At 31.8% G+C, this 27167-nt stretch overlaps 1 protein-coding gene across 1 annotated transcript in view; it reads left to right on the top strand.

Annotated features, from left to right (window-relative positions):
- LOC143225195 (protein turtle-like) overlaps positions 1-27167 on the top strand; it is a 106268-nt gene that overhangs the window by 74944 nt on the left and 4157 nt on the right. The window contains exons 8-9 of the mRNA XM_076454178.1: positions 9331-9633; positions 26715-26831. Of these exons, the coding sequence (XP_076310293.1) occupies positions 9331-9633; positions 26715-26831 (420 nt within the window). The remainder of the gene's footprint in view (positions 1-9330; positions 9634-26714; positions 26832-27167) is intronic.

Here is a 27167-nt window from a genome sequence, read left to right as displayed (position 1 = left end):
TTTTAAAACATTTCTTAAGAACGAGTTCTTTCATAATTTAACAAAAAATAACTTTACAATCCTGCAAGTGTTTTGTTTGTTTTCGAATTTTGCTAAAGCTGCTCGAGGGCTATCTGCATTAACCGTCCCTAATTTAGCAATGTAATACTAGAGGGAAGACAGCTAGTCATCACCACCCACCGCCAACTCTTGGGCTACTCTTTTACTAACGAAAAATGGGATTGACCGTCACATTATAACGCTCCCACGGCTACAAGGGCGAGCATGTTTGGTGTGATAGGGATTCGAACCCACGACCCTCGGATTACGAGTTGAACACCTTAATCCACCTGGTCATGTCGGGCCTTCGTGCAAGTGTAATTCTCAAGATCTTTCACTAAATTAGCTTTACATTCTACAATAACATAAACTGTGATATTAATATATCGTCAAACACTCTATTACAATCGCCCCAATTTTGAAATAACTTTATCACCGAATAGTCCTGAACATGTCGTAAATATACCATATCCAATAACATAGATTAAAATCAAATGAAATATTTTTCTGCCATTTTTTATATAGTCCTCAGTAGTGGGACTTTTGATTTCATACTAGCTTTATTATCATTGTCATACATAAGACCAAAGTGTTAAAGTTTGTACTACTTATAATAACTGATTATCATGAAGAGAAAAACAATAGCAATATATTAGGAACAAACCTGTTTCACTCCTGTGAAGATTTTATAATAAACGCAAGTCACAGATGAATTTATTTGTTGTAAAGACATCTATCTGATTTTCAGATATGAAACCTACGTTTAGCTGATTGTTTGACATCTAATAAGTTCTTCTGTCTATGTTGTGCATAGGAATGTATGGGTTCCATACATTCCATCATCTGTCTTTCTATCTACCTATGTATACACTGCTGGCCAAAATCTTAAGGCCAATAAACATAAAGAAATAAATATACATTTTGTGTTGTTAGACTCAATTACTTATTTGAGTAGAGCTTCGAAAGATGAAAATAAGAAAAGGGAAAATATTTTTTTTGTATTTCATAGGGAAAATGTGAACACTATGAAATAGCCTAAATACTAGCTGGTCAAAGGTTTAAGGACACACTGAAACGAAGCGTAAATCAGTAAACACGTAACGAAATTTAGTCATTTGTGTTCAAGCGTTAGCGTTGTCAGCATCACCCACTGACATCCCCTGTCTTACATTGGGTAAAAACATGGCAAATGCTAAAAAAATGACAGAGTTTGAACGTGGCAGAATTGTCGAGCTGCAAAAGCAAGGTCTCTCTTAACGTGCCATGGCTGGTGAGATTGGGCATATTAAAACTGCTGTTGCAAATTTCTTAAAAAACCCTGAGGGATACGGAACGAGAATTTCAAGTGGTTGGCCCAAGAAAATTTCGCCGGCGTTGAGCAGGAGGATTCGATGGGTTGTCCGGCAAAACACCAGCTGATCGTTAATTTATATTAAGGCCCTTACAAACGCATAATGCAACTGAAAAGGCTTTAAAAACAGTAAATGTTTGCAAAGGCCACGCCTCCTTCCACACCACGAAACAGCTGGTTAAACATTATTGAGAAGCACCAAACATGGGACGTAGAAAAGTGGACGAAGGTTTTGTTCTCTGATGAGAAACAATTTAACGTGGATGGTCCAGATGGCTTCCAATGTTACTGGCATGATAAGGATATCGTACCAGAGACATTTTCTACACGACACTGTGGAGGAGGTTCTATCATGATCTAGGGTGCTTTCTCCTTCCATGGAACTATGGAGGTTCAAGTTATACAGGGGCGTCAAACAGTACCTGGCTACATTGGCCTGTTGCAGAGAGCATCCTTATTGATTGAAGGCCCTCGCTTGTGTGGAAATGACTGGATCTTTCAGCAGGACAACACTGCAATCCACAATGCCCGCAGGACAAAGGACTTTTTCATGGCGAATAACGTGATTTTTTTGGACCATCCAGCATGTTCGCCCGAACTGAGCCCCATTGAAAATATTTCGGGGTGAATGGCAAGGGAAGTCTATAGAAATGGACGTCAATTCCAAACAGTGCATGATCTTCGTGAAGCCATCCTTACCACTTGGAATAACATTCCAGCCAGCCTTCTGCAAACGCTTATATCGACCATGCCAAAGCGAATGTTTGAAGTTATTCGCAATGACGGTCGTGCAACTCACTACAGAGACCTCTTGTTGTGCATTTCCTACTCTGTTTAGGACTTATTTTTGATATGGTTTTAAACTTTTGACCTGCTAGTATTTAGGCTAATTTCATAGTGTTTACATTTTCCCTATTAAATGCTAAAAGAGTTTTTTTTTCCCTTTTCTTATTTTCATCTTTCGAAGCTCTACTCAAATAAGTGGTTGATTCTACCAACGCAAAATGCATATTTTTTTCTTAATGTTCATCGGCCTTAAGATTTTGGCCAGCAGTGTATATATGTTAAAATATACGTTACTTAGTGTAAAAATCGTGGAACACTGTGTTGAGAAATTGTATAAAATACCAAATTGGTGCCACAACCTGCAATTTTGTGATGATCAAAAGTGCTAACTTGTTACAAATTGGAGAGAGTTTGTCATCTATAAGTTAATTTTGAACAAACGACGCCTCAGTTTCTTCAAAATTTAAGTTTATTTGAATAACATTAAAGTAATTACTTAATTTTTTAAAATTATAACAATGTCGCTAACAACTGTTATACATCTGAAGTAAATAAATAAACAAGAAATATGTTTTCGCAATTTAGCAGAAACTAAACTTAAAAGTTTAGTTTGTATAAATTCGTGCATCCTATTTAATAATTACAAAAATATTAAGTTCTAATAATTTTATTATCAAATAAAGGCATCTCTGTTTGGTCTATTTAAGATGCTCACTGCCCTTCTATTTCATAGCGTGTCAGATAAACAGGAAATAATTTTGAAAAAAGAAACGTGCAAAATGGAATAAATATTTAAGTGTAAAACATAGTTAATATTATTCTAAAAAGAAGAAAGTTGTAGACTATAAGTAACTATATATATATAACCATAGTCGCCCTCCCCTTGTAACACTGGAGTACTTCACTTTAGTATTTTAAAATAACGCATACAATCCAAGATGATACAGTGAGAAAGTCGACGCAGTGCATCCTAAAATCATCACTAAATCTTCCCAGAACAAATAAGATTTATTGATTAGTTATGTAATTAATATGTATATATATGCATGTGTGCTTTATATGTATTAACTGCATGAATGTTTACATATATATTTGTTTTATAATATTTAAGAATACGTTTGGGTTTTGAAACTTCGTATTTTGTTATGTTCTGCTGTTCGTGATCTCGAATAAAAACACACTTTAGTACTCAAAGCTTTGTTGAAATGAAAAAAGCAAGTTCTGCCTATGGTATTGAAATAAGAAATTACATTTGTAAAGAAAATTATTGCATTTATCTCATATGTTTTCTTAAAGCTTGGTTTACAGGTTGTATCAAAAATACTATATTTATTATTCAAAACAGTTCTTGTTTAGACTTTTAATAAATTTGAAAGTTCAAACAAATTTCATCTACCCATTGACAGTTTATTTGAGAACCAGGTTTTGATCTACCAAATAATATGACTTGACAAATTAAGTTGGCTGCGATTGGAAAAGTTTTAAACTTAATGCCACTGAATATACTCTGAACTATAGCTGTGGGTGCATTATAAAAGTGGTAGTCAATCCTGTTATTCAGTTCAAAGAGTCAAATAAAGTATTTCTTCGGAAGGATGTTTACGTTTCTCTAAATTGGATATTTATACCTCATATCCATAAGTTGCTCTTCAGGTTGAACATTACAACTTCTAACTGCCGACGCAGGTCTTCATCAGGTTCCTACTGAATTATTTTTGCCACGTTAAAGATAGATCAGTCCTACATTGTTTTTTTCAACATCTGTTCTCAGGAATGTTTATGTCAAAGTTCAACAGCCTTATTTTTACATCAAATTTAGAGTGTAAAAGACATTTAATGACCTAAATATACAAAAGGTTCATGTGAAAAAGGCTAGCTCGATGTACAAGATATTTAACAACTAGAAAAATTTATTCTCTGCAAACAAATACATATGGAGAAAGTTCAATGAACACTAAACTTAACCAAACTCATAAATATAAACATGCAATCTATACAACACATCAGCTAGATTAGGTATTCGTTTCTACGACTGACATCACACGAGACTGGAAATTCAGGATTATAATGGAAGACCTTTATATGCAAATTTACAAACCGAAAATTAACAGGGATAAAGGTCTGGAAATCAGCAAACCACTTATTTATTACACGTCAACACCATAAACGAAAAACTAATTTCATCTTCTAAGCATCACTCACTAAGAGCGAGCTTTCAACAACATATATATATATATATACTGATTTCCATTATTATTATTTTTACTCTCCTGATGTGCATATACATACACATCATACTCAGCAAACATATGTCTAAAATATGTATTTATGCATATATATTGACTCGATTATGATCTGCACTAGTAGATCGTTGTATTAAAACAAATTATATACAGAATATTGATATATTTTTAACATTTTCTATTGAACTGCATATATATATATATATTATTTTTTGTGCAATTGAATACATATTAATGAAATTAAGTAAGGAAAATAACAAGGAAGGTCTCCGTTAAAAACAGCAAATCTAAACTTCTGACTAATTACATTAGTTTCTTGTAACTTAAAAATACAAGCCAAAACAAAAATAAAGTAAACAAAAACGCTGCACTAATTGAATAGATCCCAGGGTAGAAACTATAATATGGGATTATAAAATGTACCTTAATTTTTGGGAAGGTGACTTCTTTCTAAAGTAAAGAAGAAAAAATTAATTGAAATAAAAATAATGATAAAAAATAAAATACTACCATTTGGGGGTAAGTTGAAAAACTTACCTCCTGAAATTAGCATTCCAGTCCTCACAACTGTCTGCAGGCAGTGAAGAGTGATATAGATGTGGCTTGAGCACTCACATCTCTCTATCTCTATTGCTACTTTTTTATTTCTTATGCGAGATTGGTGAACGGAGGTTAAGACTGATAGACGGTGTATCCCCACTGCAATGTTGATCCTACTTCTCATTCACCTACAAAACCTAGGATTCATTTTATAATCCTACATTATAGTTTGTACCCTGGGATATTTTCAATTAGTGCATCGTTTTTGTTTAATTTATTTTTGTTTCGGCTTGCTTTTTAAGTTATAACAAACTAATATGTTATTAATTTTACACAACTTTCATATAGCTCATAATCAACAATTTTTTAAATCGTACATTTAGATCTCTAGCTTCTATTTTGACATTACAGCTATGCTAAATAAAGAATGTTTCTCCATGTGTAAAATAATATGGTTTACTTTACATAATTCAAATAAGGTTTTTAATCTCACCATTATTTTTTATTTCTGTTAACTTGAAACATTTCTGCAATTATTACACATTCAATAAATTGTGAGTTCTTTGCTAATGTTGCTCAATCTAACGGCTTCGTTTAGATACCACTTGAAAAGGAATACACTTAACTAATTATACCAAAGAGCATAATTCTCTGATACATGACCAAGACCATTATTAACTTACACTAATGATATTAGAAACTGCACAAAAAGTTGTAATTTAAAATCTGATTTTATTTACATACTTTTAAGTAAATAGTTCACGAATTTCACCTGTTGCTCATCTCTAACCTCTATATAATGGTTTTAACCTGGCTCGGTAATGCAGCTAGTGGAAAAGATACTAAAAGTGCTATTACAAATGTAATGATAAAATAACAGTTTAACTTTCTCATCACAAAGAAAAACCTGTCTTAAACGTTTTAATAGATTTCATAATCTAGATGCAAAACTTCTTGGTTGAATAAAATTCGATGAAGCCCCAAATATTGTATTTAAGTGAGTTTTTTTAATGTTTATATTGTTTAAATAACTTAAAATATGAAACAACAGTACGAAGTAAGATCATTTGTATAACTTTTGTACAGAATTTTAACTGCGAGACCTGGCAAACAATGGGGTTTGATTATAGCTTTGTTGTTATTTTATAACTGTATGACTTATATACAGCAATTTAACTGTAAGACCTGGCAAACAATGGAGTCTGATAAAAGCTTTGTTTTTATTTTATATTAATGTGTTCAATGTGAATATTAAAATGGTAATACTAGTTATTAAGACTTTAAATAATAAAATAAAACGTGTGTTCTAAACAACTTTAAAATGTGATGAAGTATTCTATAAGTTTGATAAAGTAAATATCTCATAACTTCTTCAATACAAAGAAATATCAAGCTGTTAACGCCACTATGAGAAGAATGGATGTGTAAAATGTATACTCTTATATTATATTGCATTACATTTTTAAAATCATATAATGCTCTAATTCAATCTCTGTATATATGTATTGTAAAACTTTAATGTTTTAAATACACAGTATTTCCCTTGTTGAATTTTATTACAAATATATTGCAATTCTTTTGATACGCTTATCAGAGCTAAACATTTGTGATTTATCTGTATTTTGAAACAAAATGCTTCTCTATCCTAATTATACTGTATTAAAATATGTGTGAGATGAGAGACAAGACATAAGAGGTACATGAAAAAACTTCAAAGAATATTCCTAAAGAGTATTTTTAAGAAGCCAATTCATTATCAGTAAACTAACAGTAACCATCAGATATATTAATATCCCAATTGCTAAAACCTATAATTAAAAATACTATAGTAAATATATACCTTTGTTTGCGGTTTTTTAACTCATTTATTTTAGCCTTTTGTGGTTGTAAAATATAGGAATACAGATCTCAATGTTTGTTTGTTACAAAGGCCCATTTTTTGTTCAACGTCAGTTTGACAATGCAGTCAAAAGACTATCTGAAAAGTTGTTTTTAAACGTAAAGCTGTACATTAGATTACCTGCACTGTGCTCATGGTAGGGTTAAAAACATATGTTTAGTCAACAAAGGAAATCTATTCGAAATGCTAATTATGTGAGGGAAAAACGAAAATAAATTTTAAAATATCATATTTGAAACTAGCCTAATTCTAATTATATACTCTTCAAAAAAAGAAACGCAAAAGGCAAAATATGAGACAAATTGTTAACAAGTTTATTCCGGGTAGTTCTGTATGACATGTGTGAAACTTTGCACATTCACTGCTGAACATCCAAAGTTTGCAAAGGCGAAGTCCACGCTCACTAGGTGAAGTTTAACGTCACTCAACGTCAATAACGAGTATGCCCCCCGTGAGCATCAAGCTAAGGTAGAGTCTGCGGTTGAGGTTGTCGCTGTCGCAGACGTCGGTCCAACTCGTCCCAAAGATGTTCGATGGGGTTTAAATCTGGTGATCTGGAGGGCCAGGGAAGAACGTTGATGTTGTGGTGTCTCAAGAAGACAGTGGTAAGTCGGGCTGTGTGAGGACGGGCGTTGTCATGTTGAAAAAGTCGTTGACGTTCACCATGATGGGTTGCACATGGGGCCTAAGAATCTCGTAGACGGTTGCGTACGGTCTGATCGGAAATCCTACGCAGCCCTGGTATGGTTGAGGTAGTAGACGTCGCAGTGGTGGTCCTATCCCGAAGGTTACGTAACCGGATGTTGCGATCTTGTGCGGGCGTGGTCACACGAGGTCTGCCAGATCGTGGACGGTCACGAGTTGATCCATGTTGTTGGTGACGATTCCATAGTCTTGTGATGGTGCTTGGGTGGACATTCACAGCTCTGGCAACATCTGATCGAGATTCGCCTGCTTTCAATCGACCAATGGCATTGTTGCGTTGTGCTTCAGTCAGTCTTGGCGTAACTGTATTGCGTGTCGGTGGCTTAACATTGAGCTATGGAAACCGAGAACCCGTCACTTTTATAGGAATTTTGCACATGTTGCACTTGCAGAACATGCAGATCTCTCAAACAAATTTATTGGACACGCATGCGTTTTGGCGAAAAAGCCGATGTTTTCCTCCGTTTTCAAAGTGCACAACTTTTATTGTCATTTTGTCTGACAATCAGTGCCTTAACACGTGTAACATCACATACTCTGAGCTTGTAACGTTATTACATATATTTTGCTTTAAAATAATAAAAATATCCCTTTTGCGTTTCTTGTTTTGAAGAGTATAGTTTTGATAAAAGAAAATATTTTTCCTTTCCAATATATAGTTTACTCTCTTTTAATAGCAATGAACAATACCCTTCTGTTATAAGTATTATAACTTTAATATTATTTAGATTTTGTCAAATTTGTAATAAATTACAATGTTTTATTATTAGTGCTGAAACATTGATATAAAATTATTAATAAATCGATTTAATAAAGAAACTTTAAATAAAATTATTAAATATTCTGTGATAAATTTATAGAATGTATTAAATAAATATAAAGAAATAAAAAGTAAAGAAATTTTACTGAAAATTTCTGATAACTATTTTTAGTTGTGAATAAGGTTATTAAACAACTTGGCACTACTTTATGCAAATGAACAGCTTACCGCATATTAAAACTTGTTTAGAGTATGAAAATTGATTGTAACAGCAGACTTAATGGCTGATGGTTGGGAATTATACTAGTTAGTTTAGATAACTGATTGGAACCCTTCATACTAGCATATTTCGTTTAGCTGGGCTACTAATTAGTGCCTTACTACCATAATGGGATCTGAAATACTAACTTCAAAAGGTAAGTTTATTAAACTTACAATCCCTAAATGGTAGTAACTTATTTTTATTTATCTTTCTTCTTCTTCTTTACTTTGAAGAGCAGTCGCCTTCCCTACTCTGAGCTTGTAACGTTATTACATATATTTCTCTTTAAAATAACAAAAATATCCCTTTTGCGTTTCTTGTTTTGAAGATTATATATTTCCTATAAGTTATGTTTAAACTTTAAATATTCAACATAAAGTAATTCTCTGATTAGAAAACTATTTTTGAAACAATAGTAATTTTTGTGAGAATCTTTCAGGGAATTTTTTTTTATCCAAAGAAATTTCAAAACCGTGTTAAAGGTGCAACAGCTCTTGGTGATTTTAACTTTCTAGACAAGAAAACATCTCTTTCTATTCTTTCAGTTTATTACGTTTTCTACTTATTGATTAAATTAATGTTTTGAAAGGGGGATTGCAGTATTTTAGACACAATAGAATATAAAGATAATTTTATCAAGATTATATTTAAAGCTAATTAGGGCGGTTTTATTAATGAGGTTACTTGTGTGAATTAGTATAAGTAAAGTTAAAAAAATTGTTACATTGGCGTTATTTTTATCAGGTGTCCCGGAAACATTACATAATTGCTCTGTCACAAACCAGACTGACTCATCTTTCCAGATAGAATGTATGGAAGGCTACGACGGAGGCATGAATCAACATTTTATTATGGAAATCCACGATATCACGCACAACGTAATCGTTGCTAACCTTACGCACAAATCACCGGAGTTCCAAGCAACAGGGCTTCCTTCTGGTGCTCATTTTGTGGCAGTTCTATACGGAGTGAACAAAAAAGGCAGAGGAGAAGCAGTTATTCTTCGACCTGGAACCTTGAAGATTCCCGAAACTCTGACTCACAAAGGTGATCATATGAACATTTTTTCAGTAACTTACATACAGTTTTATTGATTCTGTAAATCTTTATTTTCGTTTAGCGGTTCTTTGAACAGAAATTTAATTATATTGTAAAGTATATTCTTAAGCCTATAGCTATAAACACCTAAACAACTTGATATATTTGGAATCATACAGTGGCACAGCGGTATGTCTTCAAACGTACATCGCTAAAAACTGGGAGTTTGATACTCGTGGTAGGCAGAGCATAGATACTCCATTGTGCAGCTTTGTGCTTTATTCCAAACAATCAATCAATTGTGTTAAAATATTTTTATATACAAAAATTACAAAACCAATAAACTATAGAAAGTGATAAAGTAATAAAAATATATATTCATTAAATAAAGAATTGACAGAAATGTTTTAACTTATATTAACCAAAATTACCTTAGCCTTCTGCAGCATGAATAAAATGTGTTGAAATAGTTGATGGCTGAAAATGAAACTCACTTTTCCTTAATTTAATCAGAATTTTCGACCCGTTAACTTTAATATAGAAGTCAAAAGACATCATATTAAAGGTGCTTGTTTTCTGAATTTCGCGCAAAACTACACAAAGGCTATTTGCTCTAGCCATCCCTAATTTAGGAGTATAAAACCAGAGGGAAGGCAGATAGTCATCACCACCTATCGACTCTTGGGCTACTCTTTTAACAACGAATAGTGGGATTGACTGTCACATTATAACTCCCCCACGGCTGAAAGGGCAAGCATGTTTGGTGTGACGGAGATTAGAACTCGTGACTCTCAGATTACGAGTTGAGCGTCTTAAGCACCTAGTCATGCCAGAGTGCAATTAAAGGTGAAAGATTACTTAAGCTATTTTACTTTTTATCCAGAGACGTATTCTACATACTGATAAGATATCTGGTGTTTGGTGTTGCACCAAATATAAAGTAACGAGTAGTAATATCCTAATATTGAAATCGATTTGTTGATTATTTCATACATTAGAGTTTCAAACAAATTGCAGCATTCACTCAATTACGTATTGAATGAAGGCGCTACAGCAATCTTCTTCGTTGTACTGCTGTTGTAACTCATTTATAACATCTTAATATGTGTTAAAATCATATAATTAATTTATACGTTGTGTGTATAAATATAAACGTATATTATAACTCATCTGTTAGTAAAGTGAAGAACGTTCCTTTACAAAATATTCTGTAATTATTTTTTTAACTTTGATAGAGTTTCAGAATATGATAACGATGTTGTTAGGTTCTACATGTTCCAACATATTGGAGCTTTGTGTAGGGCATTCTTTTTATTTAAAGTAGATCGTAGTTTTCTGGGCAACTTGTTAAAATCTCAGCTGAGTGGAATCTAAAATGCATAATTCACGTTCAACTAGTTCCTGCCACATTAGCTATTTCTTTCGAAAATTAAAAGATAGACAGACGATTGATTAAGATATATTTTCTGAAGGTTTGAATGTGTTTTATAACAGGTCTAATAATTTAAACTTTATAAAAGTTTTTAATATAAGATTTTCCATAGTTCGACTACGTATATTTCAAAGATAATCTTTATTTGTTTTTATCACATAAGATTTTCTTCTTACAAATCGATATAAGAAAAATAACTTTTACTTAGATCAAATTATTACGTCGTTTACCACAATGAACATTTGGGTTATTATGTTTGTTAACAAAACTGCAAACAATCTAAGAAAATGGAAAAACATTAATGTCAAAAGAATATGCATTTTCATTCATCCTGGTTTCTTTGTATGTGTGAAATATTCGTCTTTTAGTTTCAAAACTGTGTTGTAGTCTTTCTTTTATGTATTGCGACTGGCGCACCTTGTTTCATTGACCAACAGTAATTAGTCATTATGCTGACGTTCCATCTTCCCTGGTATTTCTTCCTCATTTCCCTAATGTCTTGATGAAACCTTTCCCCTTGTTATTCGTTGATGGCACCGAATTTTTCAAAGAAATAATCAATATGTGAGTGTAAGAAATGAACTTTCATGTTTATATTATAACCAAATTCTTTGAATTTATCGAGCATGTTATTAACAATACATTCGTGATTTGGGTCTCTGTTTTAACTAAAAATTATTAGTAATGTCTTTAAAAACAATCCACACTTATTTATCAACTTTTCTCATTGTTCTTTTGAACTGTTCATTTGAGGTCAATTTCCTAATCTGAGACTCAACAAACATTTACCACAAATATAACAGAATGTATTTGGATCACTTAAATAACTTATTGTTGTCATAATGACGAACAAGTAATATTGAAAAAATAGTATTATCTTAAAGAGCACGCATAAATAAATCTTATCCAGAAATGATACGTCATGAGGCCTGTTATTCGTTTTAGAACAAAAATAAAACACTCACGTCGGGTTGATCTGTAGAAATCTATACTTAGTGGTGGTGGACATTTTAAACATAAAAACATATGACCAGATTTTAGTGAAATCATTCAATTATGCAAAAACGCATATGACGTTTTGTGAAAAATCTAAACGTGATGGGGAAAATTGATATCGTTTAAGTATTTAGAGTAATAGACTTATTGTAGAACATGTAAAAATTTCAAGATAATAAAACCGTCGTAGGCTTGTATACTCGTAATTGTTAAATATTGTATATGATGCACAAAAACTTTAAAGCTTATAAATGCTTTACAATATAATAATTTTGTAAATATAATTAACTTATATTTTTACACAGTAAAACAAGTAATCAAAATGTGTGACTAATCGTGTTCTGTAGTGTGCTTTGATTGTGAGTAATATGTTATCGTTAATCCTTGGTTCTGAGACTTATCTGAAAGTGTGATGGCCAGTTACTATTATTCGATCAGATATGAGCAGTCTAAGAATTTTGAATGGGTATTATTGACAGGATGCCTTGACAATTATAGACGGCTCTGTGCTAATAGTAATTTCTATATTATTGTGTCACAATTCTGAGACAAAAAGGGTAATCTGAATTAATAGACAAAATATGCATCTGATGTGAACGGATTTCAACTCGTATAATTTTGGATACTGTATATTTTTGATTTATTTTAAAAATTTTTGAAGAAAATTGTACATGCACAAATGTTTTGATTTATCTTAGGTCAAAATAAAACATTTTTTACTGACAAGTGACATAATGCCAAAATCAGTATTGCTACGTCAATAGGTTTATGCCAAAGTAAAAATAGAGAACTCATTCAGCTCTTCAGTTATTAATCTATTTATCAGAATATCACTTTTAATTGTGCGATTGTGGCTCAAGAGGTCGATGTTATTATGTTGGTTTTATTCTCGCTCTAGAATTACTTGTTACTTGAGCACGAACCGATGTCATTCAGAAAATTTTCCATAGGTTAATGTACGTCGTAGTTTATTAAAATCAATTCACGGAGGGGATTTTCCACACTAATTATACTTCCAATAATGGAACACGAATTAGTTTCATATACAAGTTGTGTGGACAAAAAAAAAATGAACATCATCTGATTTCTAATTCTATGCGCTTAAAAAAAGGAAGTAATTTACATTATTTAACTAACGTCAAAATCAACATTCGGCTAATCATCTAATTCTAATTTAATTACAAATCAATGAATCATACCATTATCATAGAATTGTTAATTTAAGTCGATATGCTTAGAGTTCAAAAAATAAACTATCATTATAATGGATAGCTTTAAAAAACTTAGTCAATTATTTTCCATGTCCAAATATATATCCTTTTAAGAGAATTTCTGCCATGTCAATATCTTCTCTCTCAGAAGCATTGCTACATGGTCATGTTTCAAATGCTAATTTTACTGAACATTTAATTCTGCGCCATCAACACCTCGTTATGAGTACACGATGTTAGTTTTTCTTACACTTTTGTAAGTTTCCAGTTTTCATTCCACAGCTACAACAACGTGTTTTCTTTTTAATTTTGTTACTTCTATAACTATATTTTCCAAGTTGTCGCAGGTTGAATACATAGTTAGTCCTATTTGTTCGAGAATGAAGCACAAGACTTACATGATGTGTGTATTAAGTGCAATATTGCAGTGATAAAATTTGCCGTGGAAGATGGACGAATAACTGAAATCGTGGATAAAAGAAATCTGAGAAAATGAGGGTCTACTGTATATTGGACAACAACTCGCATCAACCATCTTCCTTGCATCGTTTTCGTATATTTTCATACAGAAAATATGATAGTTTGTAAACAAATATCGATATCACTGAAATAGTATAAATCAATTTAGTGTTGAAAAATTTGTCCAACTGTAATTTTTACAGTTTTTGAAAGTAAATTGATACTTCGACTTGTGTCAAACTATAGTTCTCATGCAGTTTAATGTTGTTGTTTTTTACATTGAATTAATGTTTGATTTATTTTTATTGTAGTTAAGTTTGCTAACCCTAGAACGGTATCCTTTGGCATACATCAAGAATAGAGAACTAATGACTGGTCGTTAATATTCTGTTCCAAGACTCCAGAACAGCTGTACAAGCAATTTATTTCTTCAATACAAACAGTTCACAAATCTACTGCAATTTGCTTACATATTTCCAATTATCGTACCTACGTGCTTCGGCCTAGGTCTGCTGTAATATGATATAAGGAAAGTGTGTATTTCTAATAGCAAAGCCACATCGGGCTATCTGCTCAGCCCACCGAGGGGAATCGAACCCCTGATTTTAGCGTTATAAATCCGGAGATATACCGCTGTACTAGCGGGGGGCTATAAGGAAAGTGTCGACCGTGTGAATTTTTAAAGACTTGAGCAACTCAAAATATTAGTGTATGTTTGTTTTGTTATTCGTTATAAAATGGAATTTAAAGGACGTTTGTGCCTTAGAACCACATTTCGTAATTTTCTATATTGTTTGTTATCATAAAGTCACAAGTGTGTTTTAATACATAAGACAATTGGTTAATATAATTCATGAGAGTTGTTAATACACGTCTGAGTTTATAAAATGAGAAAAACGATACTGCTTCATAAAAATAAAACAAAAATAGTGTTTTATTTCTATGTAGATTCTTAGTGTTATGAATTTCGTACCGCCTTATGGTCCCTAGTAGATTAATAATATGCTTACTGACTTGCAACTCATAAACGTGATATTTGATTCCATGCAATGGGCAGAGCACGGATAGCCTACTGTTTTTTTGTTCTGAAAATCAAAAATAATAACATTCCGCGGTTTTATAGACAAGATGCGAAATTTCATTTCATTATTTTATGATAGCGAGATTCATTTTAATATAATATCCGTATTACTGGCACATTAGTGACAGAATTTTCAGCTACGGTTGCTTTCTTATGTTTTGGTTTCTCAGTATTTCTCTATATGCATATGCAGATGTAGCTCGTTACTTTGATATATAATACAAGTATATAATACAGTACGAAGTTCGAGGTAGGTCTTTTTTTATGGATTTTAATGTAAATTGTGTGCTCAAGTCACATATACAACATCATCTGACTACAGATGTCAGTAAGACGCATAGTTTCAAGTCACTCTTTACATTAACAGCAGCCATATGACTATCTAAACAAAAGTTTACTAAGTTGAATAATTTGAAGTTACTGGGCAATTTTATATCATATTAAGAACGTTTATATAAAGTAGTTTCTTTTAACCTTTAAGTATTTATGGCTACACATTCGTCCAAGTATTAAGAAATAAAAATCATATGAATTGTAAACACATTTTGTGCAACAAAACCTGAGGGAAGGCAAAATTATTATCAATTTTTAATTAATCTTTACGGATTTGTTTGTATGTACTTACGTAAACAGAGATAATATCTGTAATCAGATTTCCACGGTTGACATAAACAACAAGTAGTAGTAAAAACATTTCAAATATATTCATTATTTGAATAATGGTAAACTAATATGTTTGTTTGATGACTTTCGTACAAAGCTATTTGAAGGCTATCTGTGTCGTAAATCCCTAATTTAAAAGTAATAGGCTAGAGATAATGCAGCTAGTCAACATCACCTACCACCAACTCTCAGGCTACTCTGATTAATCGTATGTTATAATGCCCTGAAAGGAGGAGCAAATTCTGTTATGCGATTGGAGTCTGCGATCCACAGATGGCGAGTAGAGCGTTCTAAAAACTAGGCTACGCTAGTATGTGTAATTGATACAATTTAATAAAAAGTGTCTTACTGGTTGTATCTAGTAGACGAATGGCTCAGCTCAATTCGTAGAGCATTCGTTTGGTATGTAACAGATATTGTACTCAGTTAAGTTAATGTTGTAAAAATAGTATTACCACAGAAAAACAAATGCTCAGCAAGTGCTCTATTACCTGGAAAATAAATCCCATCAAAGGACATTGTTTGTAAAAGGATGTGATAGTATGGCGTATCAAGATAAGCTCTTTATTTTGAATTGCTCTAACAACTGCTTGTTTGTAATAAAGCCTAAAGCTACGGAAAGAGCTATTTGTGCTCTGCTCACCAAGGGTAATCGGAACGCTGTTTCTAGCACTGTATATCGGCAGACATTTCGCTGTGTTACGGGGTTTATGTTTTTTCTTATAGCAAAGCCACATCGGGCTATCTGCTGAGTCTACCGAGGGGAATCGAACCCCTGCTTGTAGCGTTATAAATCCGTAGACTTACCGTTGTACTAACGGAAGACTGTGATACTGGAGGGCTGCTCTAATAAATAAGCTAAAGTGTTAACCCTTTTGCAATTAATAATAAGGTACTGTTTTAAAGTCTCAAACTACCACATGACAGAGCTGCATTTGATAATCTACAGGATAGATATAAAGTATCTAAACACATCTTTATCATTTTTGTGTATTATGGTCACCTCATGTAATTCGTCTGATAGTATATTCTAATATTTTTGTAGGTACTGTTGGTTTAATAAGTTATTACAACTTGCGTCAAAGAAGAATATGTTTGAAGAGAGCTAGCAGTTTATTGTTGCTTTCTTCTAGCATTGTTATTATCGAGATATGAAAATGTTCTTGCGTTTTCAGCAAAATACTGAATTAAGTAACAGCAAGTTTAAATATATATATATTCACCAATAGTGTGTAGTGTATTCAGTAATAGGTGATGTATTTGTTAAGATGGTTACAAATTTGTCTGTCAAAACGTTACCTACTGTCTATACAACTAACCTATTAATTAGTATTTTCTATGTGTTTACTCTAACACAAATTTTTATTGGCAACATAACATACTACATGTTTCGACAACACTTGGTTTTTCTTCTGGTAGTACTATTATTCTGTCGAGGCCTGGCATGGCCAAGCGCGTAAGGCGTGCGACTCGTAATCCGAGGGTCGCGCTAAACATGCTCGCCCTCCTAACCGTGGGGGTGTATAATGGTACGGTCAATCCCACTATTCGTTGGTAAAAGAGTAGCCCAAGAGTTGGCGGTGGGTGGTGATGACTAGCTGCCTTCCCTCTAGTCTTACACTGCTAAATTAGGGACGGCTAGCACAGATAGCCCTCGAGTAGCTTTGTGCGAAATTCCAAACCAAACAAACAAATTATTCTGTCGAAACACGCGGTACTGTCCACTATCAATGAAACTTTTCCTTGCGCATATAAATCGTTGTTTGTCTATCTGTTATTTTATTAGTATAATTTGTTCCCTTACTCAGGTAAATGTTTACATTCTTGTTTAAAGAAAATACTAACTACGTTAAGAGAAACGAGAAATCAAATTATCACTTTAGAATACCAGTCTTTCCCTGTTTTATATGCATAGAAATTTTTACCACTTGAATGCTGTTTAAAACTTTGCCCTCTGTCTCACTTTGTACGTGATTAAAAAAACAAACAAGTTTGTTTGTTTTGGAATTTCGCACAAAGCAACTTGAGGGCTATCTGTGCTAGCCGTCCCTAATTTAGCAGTGTAAGACTAGAGGGAAGGCAGCTAGTCATCACCACCCACCGCCAACTCTTGGGCTACTCTTTTACCAACGAATAGTGGGATTGACCGTAACATTATAACGCCCCCACGGCTGGGAGGGCGAGCATGTTTGGCGCGACTCGGGCGCGAACCCGCGACCCTCAGAGTACGAAGGGCACGCCTTAACGCGCTAGGCCATGCCAAAACAAACAAACTTAGCCCTTCTAGCAGTAAACGACGCTGTCCACCGTTAACTGGCGTCCTCGTGCTTGGCAAATTATTTCAGCACACAAGTTAATTGATATCTTCAATATAAAAAAAAACAAAACATCAGTAATGTCTCAAATAATCGCTTTTGGCGAGAATAAATTAGTATTTGGTTTAAGATGAGTTAAATTTCTATATATTCTTCTAGCAGTTATTTATGAATGATCACAAAGTATATGGAAATTTTCATCCTCACTGAAAGCATTCTTCTTTTATATTTTTGAATAATATACTATTTCAAAACCCATTAAATGATTTTGAATTTAAAATGAAACATAAACTGATCAAACCATTAGCGTCGAATATGAGCGAGTAAATACGGTAGCTTAAGATAAATTTCTACACTACATTACTAACAACAAAAAAGTTTATTTTCTTTCATACTTCTTGACTACTCTGCACGTGAATACAAATTTCATAGCATCTATAAAACTGTAAAAAATATATAACACATAAAAATAACGAGAAAATGTTGTCAAATGTGAAATATATCTAAATAATTTCTGCATGGATTTACTTAGCCTACCTTCGGTTTCACACACAACAAAATAGGGATGGCTTTATTAGAACATATTTTTATATTGTACGTAGTTTAATGATTAAATTAAAAAAATAGATACGTGTATTTCGTAATATAGTAAATATAATAATATGAGTTAAATTACTAATTATAGAAATAGATTAGATATGGCTTAGGAAATAAAACAACATCAACAACGCTGTTTAAATGCAAGACAAAGGCACTGGGTAGGAAGTACAATGCTTTATTTTTTTCCAAGTAAGTATTTCTGGCTTTTATTAAGGATAATAAAATTTTAAATGCAGCTCAGGCAAGACAAGCAATGTTGTTTATCTACAATTAAAATTCTTAAATAAATAAATTTTGCTCAAAATAACTAGACAACTTCAATTAAACGCCCCAGATGTAAACACTTGACAAAAAAATAAAGCAATGATTTCTATTCATCTACTCTTCATTTAGAAGTATTACATATCCAAACATTATAACTCAATTATATTCTATTATACTTTATGTCAGACATTTAAATATTAATTTTATATAATGAACTTATGAAAATTTTTATTACACTTTATCTTTTTTTTAATATTAATAGCCATATTGAACTATCTGCTGTGTTAACCTGCAGGGAATCGTAAACTTACTGTTATTCTATCAAGGAACATAAAGTTTAATGTAATTTTACTAAAGATGGTGGCCCGGCATGGCCAAGCGTGTTAAGGCGTTCGACTCGTAATCCGAGGGTTGCGGGTTCGAATCCCGTTCGCACCAGACATGCTCGCCCTTTCAGCCTTGGGAGCGTTATAATGTGACGGTCAATCTCACTATTCGTTGGTAAAAGAGTAGCCCAAGAGTTGGCGGTGGGTGATGAAGACTAACTGCCTTCCCTCTAGTCTTACACTGCTAAATTAGGGACGGCTTAGAGCAGATAGCCCTCGAGTAGCTTTGTGTGAAATTTAAAAAAAACAAACTAAAGATGGTCAATAAATATTCAAGAAAGTGTCACAATTTATATTTCATTACTTTTAAAAGCAATGCAGTGACAAGATGCATGTTAGAACACACTGTTAGATGAACCATTAATATTGTAGACCGAAAGTATTCCTACATTGCTTGGCCTAAGTGGTCAGGTGCTTAGGACGTTTGACTTGTAATCTGAGGGTTACTAGCTCAAATCATTCGACAAAAAACAATTACCATTTCAGCCGCGGGGGCATTACAATATGACAGGTGGTGATGATTGGTTGCATTCTTTCTGAATTAGGAAAGACTAGCGCAGATGGCTCTGGTGTAGCTTTGCGCGAAATTCAAAACTATATTGTTTCTATCATATTTTATAAATACTCATTATGCATCAAGATAATTAGACTGAAAGAAATTATGTTGTAATATTGATTCATGTTTGTAGTTTACGGCAGCTCCGTCAAAGTATTTGGTTGAGTATATTCTTGAATAGTCGATAAACATCTGATTGCATTGTAGTTTACACGATATTATTTATTCAACTCCATACTTAATTTAAAACCTTTGTAATTGCAATTAGGATGAAAAACAATGCATCACATGTAATGACAATTTAATAAAATAAAGGTCTTATCAGTCAAAAATCACAGGAAGAGTGCATAATAGTACGTTTCTTGTTTGTGTTTTTTGATGTAGAAAATTGCACCTGCTTAAAACTTTAATTTGTGAGCTATGATTAACAATGGTTAGTGAGTTGGTAAGTTCACTGTTCTTCAAAACAGACTGATAGAATAAAAGTGATTTTAATTTTTCTTATTTTCAAATGCGACGAGTTAGTGATATAGATAGAGTGAGATATTTAAGAGACTTGGATCTCATGATAACAACATATAGGCAGTTAAAGCCAACTTTTTTCAACTTTGTTCCTCTTAATGGAGGAACAGAAGCGAATCAACTTAGTTTTAAGTGAATTTTCAAAAACAGGATAATTATTTCATGAAATTAATTTTTGTGTGCAGAAATTCTTGTGTAAATTACTTCTTTTTAACAGTATCAAATTTAAACGTTTTGTATGATAGAATATTAATGCGTTTTTGTGATTCTAGATTACTTAGAGGCGTAGTCACGAGGACTGTAATTATTATTATTTTTTGTTTAGATTAATTAACAAACCTAAATTTCTTAGAAAAATGAGGTAAATCCTACATAACTAAAAATTAATAGTGAATTTTGGAAAATAAAGATATGAAATATGACATATTATTTTAAAAAAGGCAGAAAATGAATATTTAATGTTTTTAATTAAAACTGATTATATAAAAAAGTTTGGAATAACTGGTAATTGAATTTGTGAATTAGTGCGTGTACATACTTTTCAACGTATACTCAAGTTATTAAACAAAATAAAACTAAAAGTAGGCTTAGCAGAGATTATAAATGTTCCTAAGAATAATTACGTTTAATACTTCATTTAATTTCCGAAAGATGTAACATAAAAACCTATTGTGCAAATAACAATATATTAATCATTTTAATGAGCACTTGCCTTTTATTTTTCAACAAATATATTAGATACTGAGCTTTTCGACGTGCTCAATACTCATAAGGTTTGTGGTAGGATTTTTCCTAATTTCGAATTTGTAAAATATCTTAACGTTGCACACATTTCTGAATCATCTGCTTATTATCAAAGCGTTAATGGAAAAATCACTTCATCTAAAGAAATATCGTAGCCATACGTCATAGTGTTTTCAAGATGGAAATTTTAATTCCGAAGTCCGAAAGCGTCAATGTCTGAAAATTTGATGGCATACGTTGCAGTAATATATAAAAGCCTAATGCTTTTAAGCAAAAAAAAAAACACTTCACAAGAGATGCCGGAACGACTTCATTTATTTCTTTTAAGCAACTTTAGCACCTTATTTGAACGTTTTTAATGAACTTGCAAATTCAACTTCCAAGAGCTTTTGAGAAATGTTTTAGCAAAGAACTGCCATCAATTAATTAATCTGGCTAGGTTCTTTTGAGGCGAAAATTATGGTTGATGTAGTGAACATTTTGTTATGATGAATATTATATTGGATTTGTGACAATTACAGGAATTCGAGATATTATTACTCTTCTAATCTAAGATTTCCTCATTTTAGAAAGTTTTTTTGTCAACATTGAAAGGATAAAAACTGAATACCTTTGAAAATATATATTGATACAGGTAATGACATTTTATGAGCATCCGTGTTGGTAATCTAGGGAATAGTTGTGCAACACTAAAACTATTTTATATCGTTATTATCAGAATGTAACATTTTTACAGGGAAGAGGAAGCACTAACACATTCATGGCTGGTTAATAAGTTCATTTGGTAAGTTAACTATCTTGACTTCATTTTATTTTAACCCGTAATCGATTGACTAAAAATGTAAATACACCCACGTAAACAATTTCATAACTAAACCTTAGCGGAACGGAAATGATGAGAAACAGTCAACCTATATTTGTGAATTTTGTATGAGAAAATATAAAATAGTAAACGCGCAGAATGATTATTACAACTAAATTGAGATTAAGCTGAATGTTAACATGGATATATCAGCATTCCGAACCTGTAGTGCCCCACTGGTACAGCGGTAAGACCATGCATTTACAAGACTGGAATCCGGGATTCGATTTCCTTCGGTAGATTCAGCAGATAGCCCGATCTGGTTTTCCCATAAGAAAACACACATCGAACCTATATTTACATTCCGATATAAGTAATTACTTTGCTTGTTCCTTCAATTAGCATATTATCTATAAACTAAATATATTTTCAGTCAAATTATTGTATTATGTATGATGTGCTTACCAGCCGATAATAATCATATATTTTTATATGCGTCAAACATCGCATAACTCACTTTCATTTGTTGAATTAACTTCTTTAGCTTGTGCTTAAGCTCATAGCTACATGGTTGACTATATGTACTCTGCTCACCGCGTGGATCAAAACCTTAATTTTAGCGTCATAAATCTATAGGCTTTTCTGTACGTCACAAAAAAAACAGAGATAAGTAATTATAACGTTACGAGTAAGTGTATTTACAAATACTATAGTAAGAGTAGGTCTTAGTGAGAAGCTAGCAAATTTTCTAACAAATATATTCAAACAAATTAACGACAGTCTCTAGTATCTCAACAACATATGTAATTTCTGTTTCTAACGTTGTCTTGATGGCACTTTTGGACATTATTGTAATTAGAATACCATTTTTTATTAATTTTATTCTAATTAAGTACACAGTTGAGCAAGCAAAGATATAAATATAGTTCCAATGTAAATAGATTTTGTTGTTGTGAATTTAGGAACTCGATAATTAGCTCGCAGTAACTTTTACTAAATATTAAGATATGCTTCAGCTTCTTGTATGCTGTAGTCTATGTGCAGATCATTATCTGTATATCCAATGAAAGTTCTTCTGTTTTACACTTTGTGTACATATGATTAACTGTATATCTAATGACACTTCTTACGCTCTGCAAGTTGTGTAGTGATGGTTAAACATGTGTTTAATAAGGGTTCTTGTATTGTACAGGTTGTATAGAGATGCGTAACTATATATTTAACAAGATCTTTAAGAGGGAACAATTTCTCAGTTTTATTCATACGAATTAAAAACGAATGTTTAAAAACATATACTATAATGATTATCCTTCCATAGAGTTTGTTTTTAATCTTTTTTTCAAACTTTTATGTGTTTAAAGTAAAATGACCTAGTAAATGAAACACAAGCAAAATAATTATTCTATTTTAAGAATAACCTGAGTTGTGTGATTTTGGAGAACGAATTTCTAACTATATTTGATATATTGTGCAGTCATATTGTCAGTGGATAATGAGATATTATATTTAAAACACACGGCATTAATTACTACGTCAATTCTAATAATACTTATAATATTTTACACACAGCATTAATTATTACGTTAATTCTAACAATACGTATATATTTTTTGCTTACTTGAAGTGTAGACTGACGCGTAGAAATTGTTTGTTAAGTTGAATTAATTCTTGCAATATTATAGAAGAATGATACATTCATATGGGCGTTATTCTAATGATAATAAAGTAGTGTTAAAATTTGTGATGTATTAGAAACTAACAAGTCTTTGAAAGTATTTCAATTTTTTTAAAGTTTTAGATGTATACTTGTAGATTATGAAAAATATATGATAATCAGGAAGGGAGATAACCAGTAGAGATGAAGTAGCATCAGTACCATCTGTAAGAACATTAAAACGTGTACTTAGATAAGACGTCAAAAAAGTGGTTAAAATCACTGACACGAAGCAACAATTATGTGATCGATTTGATATATTAAAGGAATATTTTATTAAATGACGCTATGCAAATATTTCAAATGCTAGTTGCTTGTATTGCTACTAAACGAAGATGGCATTGGTTGGTGTTTACATTAAGTTGAAGATGAGGGCAGCACCAGTGGACATGTCTCAAGAAAACTTCCTAGAGCTGTTTACTGAAAGAAATAATAGTTATTATAGTGAAGTGTTGTTGGAATTGCGTACTTGTTAATGTAATTATTATGTGTTATAAAATTTAAACTAATGCTAATAATCTCTCAAAAATTATACCTGGCATAAAGAATACTTCGTATATTTAGTATGATAGTTATTTATATGTTCTGTATACGAAAACAATATTAAAAGAATAAAAATAAAGGAAAAATACTAGACATAAAGTTTCATTTGTTTCAAAATTAATATGTTATAAAATAAACAAATGTTCTAAGTTAAATAAATTTCACTTAATTGAAATTTTAAAGTACGTTAATTTTGCTCGAAGGGGTCCATACATAACAATGTAATCAACGGCTAATTAGCATCTCGTCTTGTAGTATTCAAGATAAAAAGGTTACATTTTATTAATTATTTTTATTTTACTTACTTCATAGGCAAATATGTCAACAATTTTTATCTCCATTCATTAATAACTGATTTATTATTATAATGGCTTGTTTGTTTATTATAAAACATAAAGATATATGTATAATGTGTTCTATCAATATTGTGCCCACCACAGGTATCGAAACTCGACTTTTAGCTTTATAAGTGCACTGAATTACAATTGAGCCGTCGAGGAGAATTGAAAAGATATTAAATATAATAGAAGGTTCTCATCATGTGTACTTATAGAAACGGTCAGTTTTTATTAGAATTCATCATTGCGAGTTTTTTAGCCTTTACACTTTTGCTATTTACTTTACTACTCATATGCTGTCATACAACTGAACCTTAGCGGAACAGAAATGATGAGAAACAGGCAACTTTAATTTGTGAATTTTACATGAGAAAATATAAAAGAGTAAACGTTAAGAATGATTACAGAAATCAAGTTAAGATTAAGTATATAGATATATCAACATTTTGAACTTGCATGTACATCCCGATTCAAATACTTTGCTTGATCCTTCAATCAGAACATATACTATACATTGGCGATTTATTTGTTTTGTTAATTATGTCAATCTCTGAAGAGGCATAAATATGATTTACTGTATAACTTTACCAGTTCAATGTTAAACCTTGTAATATGAAAGTATTGTGGATGTGACACTTTCATAACTTATAAAAGTACCACATTTTTTTCTGGTATTTTCAACAAATTACAATACAGATTACACGTATTTATCCGTTATGTACAAACAGAATGGATACAAATGTGTACTATGTAATACGCATGTAATCAGTGTACTTAATTATTGTGTAATTACTATTCCCAATATTTAAAGCACTTGACATATTTAGGTATAGAGGGATAGAGATACTAGAAACCTTGGGCTAAATACAAGTTTGACCTCTTGATATGCTTCAAATAAATTTCTGGGAAGTCCTTGCAGAATCTGAATTTACGTATTGTAAAAAGAAAAGTTTTCGTTTAGTTAAGAAGAGCCTATATTACTATATTATTGTCGTGTGCAATTCTTCAGACATTACAGAGAAGCTTACTAGGAGTCATAAGTCCATTAGAAATGTAAGTAACTGCAATAATTGTTCCTTTTTTTTCTCTAAAGTATTTCGTTTAAAAGTGAACTCTTTGTCTGTTTGGTGGATGTGGCATTTACTTGTTGGTTTCAGTTTCGCCTGAGAATACCACAGCTCAGTGCACCTTTATTTATTAAAGTTTTCATCAAAACTGAGTCTTTACCCTTCATGGCTTTATCTTAGACGAATGCTGAAATGGCCATTTTAGTTTTAAAACAACTGCAGGCATAAATCATTAGATACTACTATATGAAAAGATATGCGTAAGATATTAGTACAACTAATTAAGAGAGAAAAATGTATATATTAACACAGGAAGGCTAGAGTTTTGCTTTAGAGTATTTTTATTTTAGTTTAGCTTTTAGTTTTCAATCACATTATCAGCAACCTTCTTTAGGAGTTTCAATTTAAAAGAATACTTAAAATGAAACAGTGTTAAAGTGTAGACTAACCTGTGTGTTCTAACTTATTAATACACATAAAGAAATGTATCATACAGTTTTCAATATGTTAGCAACGTTTGAATATCTGAGATGCAATGAATAGCTTACCTTAAGTATAAAGATATAACCTGACTAGGTGATTAAATTCAATATCTTAAGCAGATTTTCTGTGGTTAATGTTTTAAAGCAACGTAAGGTGCGCCGTTTCAGCCTAACAATTAAGAAAAGTTAAATATTCAATATTTAAAGGTTTATATATTATTACTCATCGAGAAAAACAAATGTTTTTTGTTTTAAATATATTTCTTCCTAAAGTCTGCATTTTCTTGAAGCTTAGTTCGTAGAAGTAGTACGAATGTTCTTTTTACTAGTAGTTGACGATATATGCTAATTTAGAAAGCTTAATAGAATCAACAGTTTATTTATGATTTTCAAATTCGCAAAGCGTGGTCTAGTGATTTGCATATTGAAGGCACATATACCTTGTGCTGTTTCCGCGAAATTGCGATTGACACGTTAGGATCACGAGTGCGTATAAAGCATGACAATCGGATACCACTATTCGCTTGAAGTAATTCAAACGTTAGGTATAAGGGTTGACTAACTTCTTTCCCACAACTTTGTAAATTCAAAATCAGGGACGACTAACATAGACACTCAATGTGTAGATTTGGGGAAGTTATTTAGAATATAAAATTTCTTTTTAGAAGTGCATATCGGATATAATATGGTGAAAGATTAAATAGTATTTATCGAATAAGGTATAATTTCTTCTTTTATGTTGTATATTAAGTAATTGGTGCTGAAAAGTTTACCTACAATTTTTTTCTGACTATATGTCTACTTTAATGTACATTTTACAAAAACACATTTCTTTTAACGTAGTTTTCAGGTGTATTCAATGATACGTCTACATTTTAAAATGTGTATTAAATCTTTATCCTAATTCTACAACAGATACCCATTGGAAGAGTGAACTCAGCCCTACACTCATCATTCTCAGCGGCATAGTTGGCGGTCTTGTTGTAGTGGCTATATTAATCGTGCTGGTGATAAAATATCGGAGAAAAAATGGTAAGATGTAAGTTTTGAATTTAAATTCGCTTTTTAAATTAAAATTTTAAAGCATTGAATTGCGAATAATTACCAGTTTGTTGTTTAACTAATAAAATGAAAAAAACAACAACATATTAATGGAAATACCCTAAATATTTCGTATATTGTTGTGGTGACTTAAGGTAATACCAGTTCATTTAATAGCTTTTAATAGAAACAATATAGCGGAGTTTTTCTGTCCTTTGCAATTTACCATCATATTAGTTTTAATGTATCCAAAGCTATGAAAGGACCTTAGTTGACTGAATTTATGTTCAAATTATTTCAATATTAATTTCCGAGGTAAGATAAATA

This window comes from Tachypleus tridentatus, chromosome 9 (genome assembly GCF_004210375.1).
Source record: "Tachypleus tridentatus isolate NWPU-2018 chromosome 9, ASM421037v1, whole genome shotgun sequence".
Lineage (NCBI taxonomy): Eukaryota > Metazoa > Arthropoda > Merostomata > Xiphosura > Limulidae > Tachypleus > Tachypleus tridentatus.
The sequence above is the reverse complement of the archived record's forward strand: the minus strand, read 5'-3'. Positions and strand labels throughout refer to the sequence as shown.